At 40.9% G+C, this 13,566-nt stretch overlaps 1 protein-coding gene across 2 annotated transcripts in view; it reads left to right on the top strand.

The window, feature by feature from the left end:
* The window catches only part of OSBPL1A (oxysterol binding protein like 1A), a 122,905-nt gene that overhangs the window by 17,705 nt on the left and 91,634 nt on the right, over window positions 1-13,566 (top strand). For both annotated transcript variants that reach the window (XM_075213433.1, XM_075213434.1), the window contains 6 exons: window positions 3,431-3,498; window positions 3,575-3,619; window positions 4,698-4,771; window positions 5,025-5,088; window positions 6,353-6,448; window positions 7,783-7,905. In XM_075213433.1, coding sequence (XP_075069534.1) covers window positions 3,431-3,498; window positions 3,575-3,619; window positions 4,698-4,771; window positions 5,025-5,088; window positions 6,353-6,448; window positions 7,783-7,905 — 470 coding nt within the window. The remainder of the gene's footprint in view (window positions 1-3,430; window positions 3,499-3,574; window positions 3,620-4,697; window positions 4,772-5,024; window positions 5,089-6,352; window positions 6,449-7,782; window positions 7,906-13,566) is intronic.

The following is a 13,566-nucleotide window of genomic DNA, read 5'->3' as shown; positions in this document are numbered from 1 at the left end:
GCAGATCCCCAATGCTGCCACTATTCATCTTCTTCACACTGCTTTGGCAGTGACCTGGCCGCCTCCTTTATTGGGTACTGCAGCCAACCTCTGAGGAAATTTTTCCCTGAAATCTGTCATTTCACTCATATTCTCTCAGTTATTATGTACTTTGGCCCCTCGTCAAACAGGCAATGGGCCTGCTCCCAAATATGCTGGGGGAACTGTCATACATAAAATATTTCTTCTTTTTTGATCAGCTCATAATCCAAATAGGAAATAAAATGGACATAAAAAACAACCCATCCTGTCACGACAAACAACAAATGCCAAATTAATGCAGTGAAGAGTAGTGAGAGGGTGGATCGATTTTATATAATAAAATATTTTTTGTGTGTGTGTGGTGAGTATAGGTATGTATAGTAAAGTGTTGAAAACTAGTTTTGTGTAGTTGTTCATCAACCATTCATTCCATGGGGTACCTCAACGATCCCCCACCACCATAGAGGTATGCTGAGCTCTCGCCACCTCTTTAGTCTCTTTTTAAAATAATCTTGCTCAGAAAAAAATACATTTCTGTTCTGCACCAATTCATCTCTTCCGTAGTTTATTTGGATCAATTTCAACTCCACCCTACCCTTCAACTCTGCTGTGCAAACCTCTGCTCATCTGCAACTGCGGCCATTTTGCTTTGCAAACCTATCCACCCTTGAGGAAACCTAGGTGCATTTGCACAAATCAAGGAACATGACCAGTACAAAGCTGTATTTGCAGTGTAGGGTGGCCTTTTGCCCTAAGAAAATGGCCTCCACTGTCTACAAATGTCCAAGTAAACTATTTCCATTCACAAAGAGGTGAAGAGGGTGTTTTATTTTATTAATTTCAAATTTTGTTTTTGTAAGGTATATTTTATTTGTAGCTTTTTAGGTATAATGGACATTATGCATGGACCAGGGATGGCAAAGAGACCCCTCAGTGGGTCCCATTCATTCATTACCCGAAACCTCACTGGGGTGTGTGTGGTAGAATTGCAGCACATTTTAGTAAATGTCTGATAATTGAGAGCAATGCGTTTTTACAACCCCCTTCTCCCCTTTCTCCCTGTATTGGAACCAATGTTGAACGGACTAGTCTGGTTATCAGTATAACTGAGGATGTTGTCCTGCTGGTTTCCCCATTTAAAGGAATAGCCTGACTGACTGACTGGCATCGGGGCTGGTAATTATATCTACAAGGGAGCTATGGTCCTCCCCCCAAATATTGATTTTGTTTCTATTAGCTGTATCATCACTGACTAATTAGGTGGACCCGGTCTTCCTGTTAAGACTATACTAGCACTAACAAAAAATAACATGGCACCTCTCTACAGATATTATAATGGATAAATTGCTCATATGATACTGGTTGGATAACCAGGGGCTGGCCAGCTGTGGTGGAAATGCAAGTCCCAGCATGCCAGATATTTAGGTCACAGGTCACTGCTTAAGCTGGCCACCTATGGACGGATACGGCTGCCTGGTTCAAGTGCCAGTGACAGAACTACCCTAGGCACTACTTTGTAATGTGAGATGATTATGTGAGAGGTGATCTAAGGTGCAGCCATCGGAAATTTTTGTCCACGTGCCAAATATATGTGTTTTGCATATAAAAATTTTGTTGAAATGGAGATTATAGGAAATAGTTATTACCATGTTGGCTTTCCTTTTTACTTTTGGCCTAGTGGCTTTTTTATACAGAAGTAGTAGATTGTTCCTGCATTTTGAACCCACTGTGGAGTGTATAAGAGCAAGATAAATGTGTTTAACTGTTTATTTTAACATATTGTAGTCAATTAGTTTATTACAGTTGTTTATAGTTTGTAGTTTTTCATTCATAAAGTGCGAACATATTCTGCAGCACTATAGAGAGAGCTGTGGCTATCTTTCTGGTCATAACCTGGTTAACACTGAACTGCATATTTTAAAGTGGAAAAATTGTAACCTCATCTAAAAATACCAAGTGTGTGTGTGTGTGTGTGTGTGTGTGTGTGTGTGTGTGTGTGTGTGTGTGGTTTTCAGCAGAAGTTATTTTCTAGAGTTTATCCCACTGATTACCCTTTCTATAAGTTATGTACAATCACCCAATGGACTTCACCCACCAAAGATGGTTGCACAACAAAATTAAGATCTCAGCCACTTGGTTAAAATCATCCACCAATAATACCTTCTCTTATGGGGAAGGAACCATGTCCTTCGCCATGTCCGTCAACAGCCTGATGTTGATTTTCTTCTCCTTCAGTACCTTGCTAAGAAGAAACAAAGACATGAACTGAGGTGTGGCCAGGTCCTCCCTCCTCTCACACTTTGCATGTGTTACTAGACATGTTTTAGTTTAATGACTGTCCTGTGTTGAACCCAATACCTAGAGTCAATGCCCTGCTATCCTGCAGTTCTAATCCAAAGTAAGTGGTTGGGAGGACCAGCCACAGTCACCAGCAAAGAAATTCAGCAGCTACACATCACCCAGAATTAAATGTTTCCAGGTGCTGGAGAATGAGCCTGGTGGTGTCAGCCACTATTGTGCTACAACTGGGTCTGGGGGCATCGCATTGGTTTGCAGGTGACACTTATAGTCAGCGAGTGGTGGCCGAGTAGCTCCAGTAGGAGTGGACATTAATGGCAGGTTACTGATGGTAAGAGGAATCCCAGAACACTCTATAAAACTTTTTCCCAGCACAGAGTAGCAGGGTAAGTCCATTCTGTCCCCTGAGGTATTGTGCTTAGACTTTATAAAGCCAGTTTGGGTAATTTACAAAACGCAAAATGTGTGCTCTGTAGTGCAAATTTAGGAGCCGCTGTGCAGTTCAATATGTGCAAATGCTCATTTATTTCTACCAGGTGCATAGATTTGTGCATGTAAATGGCCTAATTTTTGGAGGAGTGCAGGTCTGATATGTAATTTTGTGGAGCATGCTAGAGGCGCTGTAAATCTAGTCCAGTCCTGCACTATTAATTAGACCAACATATCCGACACACAGTGTATTGTAGGGTAAAGTAATTGTAGTTCACTGATATTCAGCCGTGTGTGTTTTTCACAAGTAACTCCGTTATATCTGTTCAGATCACAGATGCTACGGATTTGTTAATTTAAGTTGGGACGTGAACATAGTAATGTAATGCAAAAAGAACAGTCCACTTGTGCATCCTGTTAATGAATCGGAGATGAGTCGTACAATTTTGTCAGTGGCAGACAGGTGTATTGCAGAGATTTCAATATCATGCTTTGGGAAATGCACTTGACCTGATGCAGTGTATTACTGTAAAAAGTCAATGCGTCTTGCATGAATGAAGTCATGCAGTGTTAAATGATAGTTGAACACTTCCTATATCTATACTCTCATTTCTTTACCTAGTTGTAGATCTTATGTACACAGAAAAGAGCAATTTATTAATGTTATTTATGTGTGTTACAGACCAAAAGCCAATAGATCTTGCCCAACGAACAGAAATAAAGCAAATTCTCCAAGTCAAGGCTGGAAAGGTAAAAACATGGAAGTGTGTATATAACTTAAATCTTACTGACTGGTGCTTAATAATGGATTGTTATTTATTTTCAGTATATAATGAAAAATCTCCAGAGATTTGATGGTCCATTACTCAAGGTACGTCTCATTTGATAAATGTGTTAATTACTAAATCATCCACAAATAGTGTTTTCTTTTGGGGGGGGATGTTTTTTGCGGTCCAGTACATCATCTTGTTATAAAAGTAGGAAAAATGGCTTCAGAAAACTCCTTAAGGCCAGTGGAATATGGCATATAACTGCTGTGACAAATAACAACTTGCTTCATTTGATAATAACTATTATAAAGCTCATTTCTCCCACGGGACAATACATGGCAGTATATGATGTATTTTTTCCTACTACAACAATGTTCCATAGCTGAAATAAACACTTTTTTGTTTCAAAGTAATTGCTCTAAATTCTGTTCTCAAGCTGGAAATGTCTTTGTGAAGGACGTTTATCCACATTGTACTGGACTTGTTATTTTATGTGTTGGGGCCAGTTAGCATCTTTGGTCAGAGAGAATTTCTCCCTACGCTTCCATTCCTGTCGTGTAGGTGCACAAAGCCATTTGCTATAGCAAGGTGGGAAAGTACTGTAACATCTCTTCTGGATAGTGCCAATGTTAAATTCCACGGCTCTGACTAAATATGGTGCAAATTCAGCAGATCACTACAGTCTTTCTGTAACGAGCATGGTCACATTCTCTTAAATATACATTTATACAGTATAGATAGATAGATAATATAGATAGATATATATATATATATATAGATAGATATTATATATAGATATATAGATAGATATTATATATACATTTACACACACACATATACATATATATATATATATATATATATATATATATATATATATTATACACATAATCGAGTCATTTTAAAGTGCATGTAACCAAGTTTAACTACTAACATTTTATATTTGAACAATTTGCTTCTTTGTCTAATGTTTTAACTTTGAGTTTTCACCTTGTCAGCATATGTAAGCATGTTTAATACTTTTTCCTATGTTATGTTATATTTGATTGTTATTAAAGACTGAGTACTGAATTAAATATGGATTAGAAATGATGTAATTGCTATGCACTATTTATGCAAATACTATATACTGGAATTTTGCATACTAGTAAATGATCACTTACATTTTATACCTTGCAGAGCTCACGCTTTTTTGGCTGGAAGTTATTTTGGGTAGTTTTGGAGCGTGGTGTTGTTTCTTGGTATCAGAAACAGTGAGTATTTTTTATGATAAAAAATTTATTTATTTTTAAAATGTTTTTTGAGGGTAGGGGTTACTAATCCCAATCCCTAGATTTATCACTGGCAATCATATTATAAAATTTTGTTATACAACATAATTTAACAGGGCAGTAATTGTGCATTTTTTTATTTATTTTGAAAGATTGTAGTTTAGTCTGCATTTAGATAGGTATTTCATAAGACATAAACACATGGTCTTCTAATAAGTTCAATTGTGTTCTTTAGATCCGATGCACTAAACTTCGTCAATCGGCAAGGTTGCAAACACCTAACACAAGCCATCTGCACGGTATGAACTGAGTTTAAAGCATACTTACCAACTTTCTTCAGCTCTCTCCTGGGAGCCTGCCGATGGAGGTGGGCGTGAGGGAGCGGGGTGCCAAAAATCGCCCTGGGACGTAATGACGTAATGTCATTTGACAGCGGGGGCGGGGCCAAATGCTGCAATGCGTTTGGGACCTAATTCTAATTCTGCCCACTTCACTAGGAAGTGGGCACTTCCTAGTGAAGTGGGCAGAATTCAGGAAATTGCCACACTCTCCCGGGAGTCCAGGAGACTCTCGCAAAATGCGGGAGTCTCCCGCACATTCGGGAGAGTTCGCAAGTATGGTTTAAAGTGTTCAACCATGTGACTAAAATGAAACTACAACTTTTATTGGTTGTGACTTGCTCTATATACTGAGCTAAATGTTATGTAGAGATTTGTGAATACTCTCACTTATCCATTTTTATGATTGTATTGTCCATGCAGGCTTTTAAAGGGTAAATTCTCATTTAAATATTTTTTTATGTAAATATTTTTACATCTGTACACCTACCATTGCAATACTCAACTGTAAATTGCAAAAACCACTGTATAAAGATATTTGTGTTGGGACTTATACTAATGTGTGGGTGAAGGATAAAATGTGTGGGGAGATCAGGATTCCCTTTTTGCACAGGTTAAATAGAAAATAAAATAAACATGGTGTTGGAGGGAGTTGAACTTGCATACATATAGTTTGAGTATTTTGACACAAAGGTTCACCTGGGACCTTTTAAACTCATCTTTACCTCCTCTCATCTCCCCTTCCTTAATGTTCTCTATCCTCATTTGTGTCTTCACTTTTTTCACCCCCTTTTATATGTTTTTTTGTTTTTTTTGTTACACATTTGAATAGTATTCAGTCTTGCTAGCTGTCAAATTCATAATATTTTTCTTTTCCTTTATAGAATAGATCATCTGCATGTCACCCGTATTGAATGATGGTGATATTGATTTTGAGCACTTTGTTTCTCTCTCTTTTCTATTTTGACATTTCATTTGTGTTTTTAATAGTGGGGAGTTCTAGACATCTTACAACACTACTACAAATGATCAATTGATTGTTTTAATTTAGTGTTTATAAAAAAAAAAAACAAGTTTCAATTACAGTTGTGGCAGATATCATGAAAACTATAGACACTTTATGGCTAGCCCCCATATAACAGTGCTCTCATGCTTTCCAACACATATATGCCTCATGGAGTGACTGTGACAACCATACTAGATCAATGCTTGTTATCCTTTGCAGGTGAAATCAGACAATTTTTCTTTCTCCGTAAAATGCTTTGATGACAGCATCCACAACTTCAAAGTTCTGTCCAAAAACCCCAAGAACACAAGGGAAGTAAGTTACATGAAAAGGAAAGTTAAATAAAACTTTCTTAACTTTGCGCATTTCATTATGAGTGTTTTAAGAGATATAGGAGCAGATATTCCTAAGAAATTTGTGGACGTGCTTTTTTTACTGTTACTACAGTAAAAAATAACTCTGAGTTTTGCTCACATCACTATGGAGCGTGAATAAAAATCAACGTTACTTTTGTCAAAAAATATCCACGCGAGGTGTCGCACGCCAGTTCCGGAGGCACCTTGCACGGATATTTAGGGAATTGAATCTGCCCCATAGAACGATATATATTGGCTGTTTTTGCATCTTTGTACCGTTTTCCAGCTGTGGCTGTGTTTGAATTTGAAGATATAGGGTGATGTATGGCTGGCTCACTGTAACTTCACTAAAATGTGAAAACCATCATGTGTGAGAATGACTGACATATTCCAATATGCATCATAGTTCATAAATAAACATTGCTATCTAGCATTATATTCCATCTGCCTGTTACTCTTTAATTATTAGCAACAAGACCAACACTTACCAGCTGAATATTGTATATGTATTTCTATATTGCTGATGGCAACCTCACTGTGCTTCTCTTATGCCTGGCCCTGGCCTTTGTAGAAGATGCTCCTGATTTGGACATGTTGCATTTAACAAAAATTATTTGCTACTATTCACAAGGTAAACCTAGCTCACTTTTGACTTTTGGAATTTATTACTTGTTTTACCAAGTTTACAACCGCTTTTGTCCCACATTACTACACTTTTAGCCTTCAAAAGAAATATGCACCATTTATTATTCTTGTAGAAACGGAGAAAATGGAACCTTGCAGAAATGTTAACTGTCTTTCTTAAGGTGGATACAGATCTATGAAATTATCGTGCAGATGACACGAGTCACAACCATTTGGTCAGATATTGCAAGAGTGTGTTCGCTCCCACGATCATGTTTTATCGGACCAAAACGCATCACATTTTTTAATTTGGTTTTCTAAACTTCCCAAAATCATTATCAACGATGGAACAATGTCGGGCAAACGTGTAAGCGTGTATGTACTCACGACCAGCAGTGTAGGCAGATCTCTATAGAGTGTAGAGTCAGAATCTTTTCAGCAGATGGTTATGAGAGATGATCACATATCTGAAGGTCAATTGTGTAGGTGTGTACACATGAATCTGCATGATCATCGGGACTTTCAGTCTTTGGTGAGATCGTTACAGAAATTGCATCTGAAGTAAGATTGCCTAGGTGTGTACCCAGGTTTATGTGCCCTATGGGGCTCTTGGTTTATTTTTCATCAAGATAATTATTCTTCGTATTAAAAATTACCTTTATCTTTCAGGACTGGTTGACTGCCATTGATGAACACTCTGCTTACAGCACCCACTACTGTTCTCTAGACCAGCTCAGTGATGATGAAGATGAAGACCTGGTCCTTATAGGAGACTTGAAGGAGTCACTTGAGGTAATTGCAGGTCATGTACATATTTATTTTTTGCAGTTAATTCTTTGCAATCTTTTATTTCAATTGGTCCATCAGGTGTGTTCATCCTCCATAATAATATTTTCCAGTATGCTTGAATAACACTGTGCACCTTTCCCCTCATTTACTGATGCTGGTTCAATGAACAGCTGAGACCGCATCCAGTTTGAATGTAGAGATGTGGTTTCGTTTTATGCCTATTGTAGCTGCTCGTGAGAGACATTCATACTATCTCACCTGCTCATTAGATGCAGGGTATCTATTGACGAGGCACAGCAGGGACTCTGTACCACAGTACATACTTGTGCCACCTTTACTACTACATGGTATGGTGTCTCTGGATACAGAGAGAGAAGGTGGTAGTGATTTTATGTTTCCACTTTTAAGTCAACCCTTTCTGGTGCTCCTTGGAACATGGAGCATCTTATGGCTGAAAAAGCAAAGAAGTTTATATTATTACCATGTATACATGTTATTTACTTACACACCAAGCAGCAGCTCTACCCAGTTAGTTTGTGACCACCTTGTATTCAGAATGCTCCAGGAGTTCATGCCTGGAGTACCCTTAGTTACAGTGGCCAGCTGGGAGGAGGGGGGGGGGGGTGTATCTCTGGAACCATTGGGGTCCAGTCTTACAAATTACATTTTGCCTCCAGTTTTTAATAGGGATGAGCGCACTCGGATTTATGAAATCCGAGCCCACCCGAACGTTGCCGATCCGAGTCGGATCCGAGACAGATCCGGGTATTGGCGCCAAATTCAAATCTGAAACTGAGGCTCTGACTCATAATCCCGTTGTCGGATCTCGCGATACTCGGATCCTATAAATTCCCCGCTAGTCGCCGCCATCTTCACTCGGGCATTGATCAGGGTAGAGGGAGGGTGTGTTAGGTGGTCCTCTGTCCTGGTAGATCTCGTGCTGTGCTGTTTAGTTCTGTGCTGTTTAGTTCTGTGCTGTGCTGTGCTGTGCTGTGCTGTGCTGTGCTGTGCTGTGCTGTGCTGTGCTGTGCTGTGCTGTGTTCTGCAGTATCAGTCCAGTGGTGCTGTGTGCTGTGCTCTGTCCTTCTGAGGTCAGTGGTGCTGCTGGGTCCAGTGCTGTGTCCTGTTCAGTCCAGTGGTGCTGTGTCCTGTGCTCTGTGCTTCTAAGGGCATAGTTATTTCCCCAATATTCCCCTGTGTTTAAAAAAATAAAAAAAAGTTATTTAAAAAAATACCAAAAACTAATTTAATTTTTTTTAATTACCACAAAATTTGCACAACCAATCCTGCAGTATAAGCCCATTGGTATACTGCAATATTACCAAGTTCACACATTCAGCAGTAAAAGTCCAGTGGTACTGCAATATTACAAAGTTTACACATTCTGCAGTATCAGTCCAGTGGTGCTGTGTCCTGTGCTCTGTCCTGCTGAGTTCCGTAGTGCTGCTGGGTCCTGTGCCGTGTCCTGTTCAGTCCAGTGGTGCTGTGTCCTGTGCTCTGTGCTTCTAAGGGCATAGTTATTTCCCCATTATTCCCAAGTTTTTAAAAAATAAAAAAAAAGTAAAAAAAAAATTACAATTAAAAATTAAAAAAAATATATATATATAATTATAACCAAATTTGCAAAACCAATCCAGCAGTATAAGTCCATTGGTACTGCAATATTACAAAGTTCACACATTCTGCAGTATCAGTCCAGTGGTGCTGTGTCCTGTGCTCTGTCCTGCTGAGTTCCGTAGTGCTGCTGGGTCCTGTGCCGTGTCCTGTTCAGTCCAGTGGTGCTGTGTCCTGTGCTCTGTGCTTCTAAGGGCATAGTTATTTCCCCATTATTCCCAAGTTTTTAAAAAATAAAAAAAAAGTAAAAAAAAATAAAAAATTTAAAAAAAAAAAAAAATATATAATAATTATAACCAAATTTGCAAAACCAATACAGCAGTATAAGTCCATTGGTACTGCAATATTACCAAGTTCACACATTCTGCAGTATCTTGTGCTACATATAATGGAGACCAAAAATTTGGAGGATAAAGTAGGGAAAGATCAAGACCCACTTCCTCCTAATGCTGAAGCTGCTGCCACTAGTCATGACATAGACGATGAAATGCCATCAACGTCGTCTTCCAAGCCCGATGCCCAATCTCGTAGTACCGGGCATGTAAAATCCAAAATGCCCAAGTTAAGAAAAAGTAGCAAAAAGAGAAACTTAAAATCATCTGAGGAGAAACGTAAAGTTGCCAATATGCCATTTACGACACGGAGTGGCAAGGAACGGCTTAGGCCCTGGCCCGTGTTCATGACTAGTGGTTCAGCTTCACCCACGGATCTTAGCCCTCCTCCTCCTCCCCCCCCCCCCCCCTACAAAAAATTGAAGAGAGTTATGCTGTCAGCAACAAAACAGCAAACAACTCTGCCTTCTAAAGAGAAATTATCACAAATCCACAAAGCGAGTCCAAGGATGTTGGTGGTTGTCAAGCCTGACCTTCCCATCACTGTACGGGAAGAGGTGGCTCGGGAGGAGGCTATTGATGATGTAGCTGGCGCTGTGGAGGAACTTGATGATGAGGATGGTGATGTGGTTATTGTAAATGAGGCACCAGGGGGGGAAACAGCTGATGTCCATGGGATGAAAAAGCCCATCGTCATGCCTGGTCAGAAGACCAAAAAATGCACCTCTTCGGTCTGGAGTTATTTTTATCCAAATCCAGACAACCAATGTATGGCCATATGTAGCTTATGTAAAGCTCAAATAAGCAGGGGTAAGGATCTTGCCCACCTAGGAACATCCTCCCTTATACGTCACCTGAATAACCTTCATAGTTCAGTGGTTAGTTCAGGAACTGGGGCTAGGACCCTCATCGGTACAGGGACACCTAAATCCCGTGGTCCAGTTGGATACACACCAGCAACACCCTCCTCGTCAACTTCCTCCACAATCTCCATCAGATTCAGTCCTGCAGCCCAAGTCAGCAGCCAGACTGAGTCCTCCTCAATACGGGATTCATCCGAGGAATCCTGCAGCGGTACGCCTACTACTGCCACTGCTGCTGTTGCTGCTGTTAGTCGGTTATCTTCCCAGAGGGGAAGTCGTAAGACCGCTAAGTCTTTCACAAAACAATTGACCGTCCAACAGTCGTTTGCCATGACCACAAAATACGATAGTAGTCACCCTATTGCAAAGCGTATAACTGCGACTGTAACTGCAATGTTGGTGTTAGTCGTGCGCCCGGTGTCCGCCATCAGTGGAGTGGGATTTAGAGGGTTGATGGAGGTATTGTGTCCCCGGTACCAAATCCCGTCGAGATTCCACTTCACTAGGCAGGCGATACCAAAAATGTACAGAGAAGTACGATCAAGTGTCCTCAGTGCTCTAAAAAATGCGGTTGTACCCACTGTCCACTTAACCACGGACATGTGGACAAGTGGTTCTGGGCAAACGAAGGACTATATGACTGTGACAGCCCACTGGGTAGATGCATCCCCTTCCGCAGCAACAGCAACAGCTGCATCAGTAGCAGCAACTACAAAATGGCGGCTCGTGCAAAGGCAGGCAACATTGTGTATTACAGGCTTTAATAAGAGGCACAACGCTGACAACATATTAGAGAAAATGAGGGAAATTATCTCCCAGTGGCTTACCCCACTTAGACTCTCATGGGGATTTGTGGTGTCAGACAATGCCAGTAACATTGTGCGGGCATTAAATATGGGCAATTTCCAGCACGTCCCATGTTTTGCCCACACCATTAATTTGGTGGTGCAGCATTACCTCAAGAGTGACAGGGGTGTGCAGGAGATGCTTGCGGTGGCGCGCAAAATTGCTGGACACTTTCGGCATTCAGCCAGTGCCTACCGCAGACTAGAGGCACATTAAAAAAGCATGAACCTGCCCTGCCATCACCTCAAACAAGAGGTTGTGACGCGCTGGAACTCCACCCTCTATATGCTGCAGAGGATGGAGGAGCAGCAAAAGGCCATTCAGGCCTACACAGCCACCTACGACATAGGCAAAGGAGTGGGGATGCGCCTCAGTCAAGCGCAGTGGAGACTAATTTCCGTGTTGTGCAAGGTTCTGCAGCCATTTGAACTTGCCACACGAGAAGTCAGTTCCGACACTGCCAGCTTGAGTCAGGTCATTCCCCTGATCAGGCTGTTGCAGAAGCAGCTGGAGAAAGTGAGGGAGGAGCTGGTAAGCCATTGCGATTACACCAAGCATGTAATCACTCTTTTAAAGTCAGAGGAATACATTCTGGCCACCGTGCTCGATCCTCGGTTTAAAGCGTATGTTGTGTCTCTGTTTCCGGCGGACACAAGTCTACAGCGGTGCAAAGACCTGCTGGTCAGGAGATTGTCCTCTGAAGAGGACCGTGACATGCCAACAGCTCCACCCTCATTTTATTCCACATCTATGGCTGCGAGGAAAAAGCTCAGTTTTCCCAAAAGAGGCACTGGCGGGGATGCTGATAACATCTGGTCCGGACTGAAGGACCTGCCAACCATTGCAGACATGTCTACTCTCGCTGCATTGGATGCTGTCACAATAGAAAAAATTGTGGATGATTACTTTGCTGACACCATCCAAGTAGACATGTCAGACAGTCCATATTGTTACTGGCAGGAAAAAAAAGGCAGTTTGGAAGCCCCTGTACAAACTGGCTCTATTTTACCTGAGTTGTCCCCCCTCCAGTGTGTACTCGGAAAGAGTTTTTAGTGCAGCGGGGAACCTGGTCAGTGAGCGGCGAAGGAGGTTGCTTCCTCAGAACGTTGAAAAAATGATGTTTATAAAAATGAATAATCAATTCCTCAATGAAGTACAGCACTGCTCTCCAGATAGTACAGAGGGACCTGTGGTTGTGGAGTCCAGCGGGGACGAATTGATAATGTGTGATGAGGAGGAAGTACACACTGTAGGGGGAGAGGAATCAGAGGTTGAGGATGAGGACGACATCTTGCCTCAGTAGAGCCTGTTTAGTCTGTACAGGGAGAGATGAATAGCTTTTTTGGTGTGGGGGCCCAAACAAACCAATCATTTCAGCCAAAGTTGTTTGGTAGGCCCTGTCGCTAAAATGATTGGTTTGTTAAAGTGTGCATGTCCTATTTCAACAACATAAGGGTGGGTGTGAGGGCCCAAGGACAATTCCATCTTGGACCTTTTTTTTTGCATTATATGACCAATCAACAGTCGTTTGCCATGTTCAAAAAGTAAAACCAAATTTAAAAAAATTCAAGAGATTAAACCAAAAGTAAAATGCCGTGTCATAATTTAAAACAAGAGGTATTGACGTGCTCTAAAACTACTGTATTGTTGTTTATATTTTATAAACACTACACTTGAAAGCTTGAGTCTTTCAATAAAAAAGTAACTGTCCATTGCACGAATATTTGCAACAGGGACAATTTTAGGGTTAAGAAAGTCAACTAATAACACTTCGACGCTGTCTGTCTTTATAAACACTACACTTGGAAGTTGGAGGAGGTATTGTGGCCCCGGCACCAAATTTACTACCGGGGCCACTCCACTGTGCAGTCCATATTTAGGTGTATCAGATATTAAACAACGGTGACAGTTGATGCCCAATTTTTTAATTATATTGTGGCCTCGGTACCAAATTGTGTACCGGGGCCACCACACTACGCAGTCCATACCCTTTTTTGGTGGAATTCTGA

The sequence above is a fragment of the Mixophyes fleayi genome, chromosome 5, assembly GCF_038048845.1.
Source record: "Mixophyes fleayi isolate aMixFle1 chromosome 5, aMixFle1.hap1, whole genome shotgun sequence".
In the NCBI taxonomy this organism is placed as follows: Eukaryota; Metazoa; Chordata; class Amphibia; order Anura; family Limnodynastidae; genus Mixophyes; species Mixophyes fleayi.
Note: the sequence above shows the minus strand (reverse complement) of the source record. Positions and strands in the feature narration are given on the sequence as shown.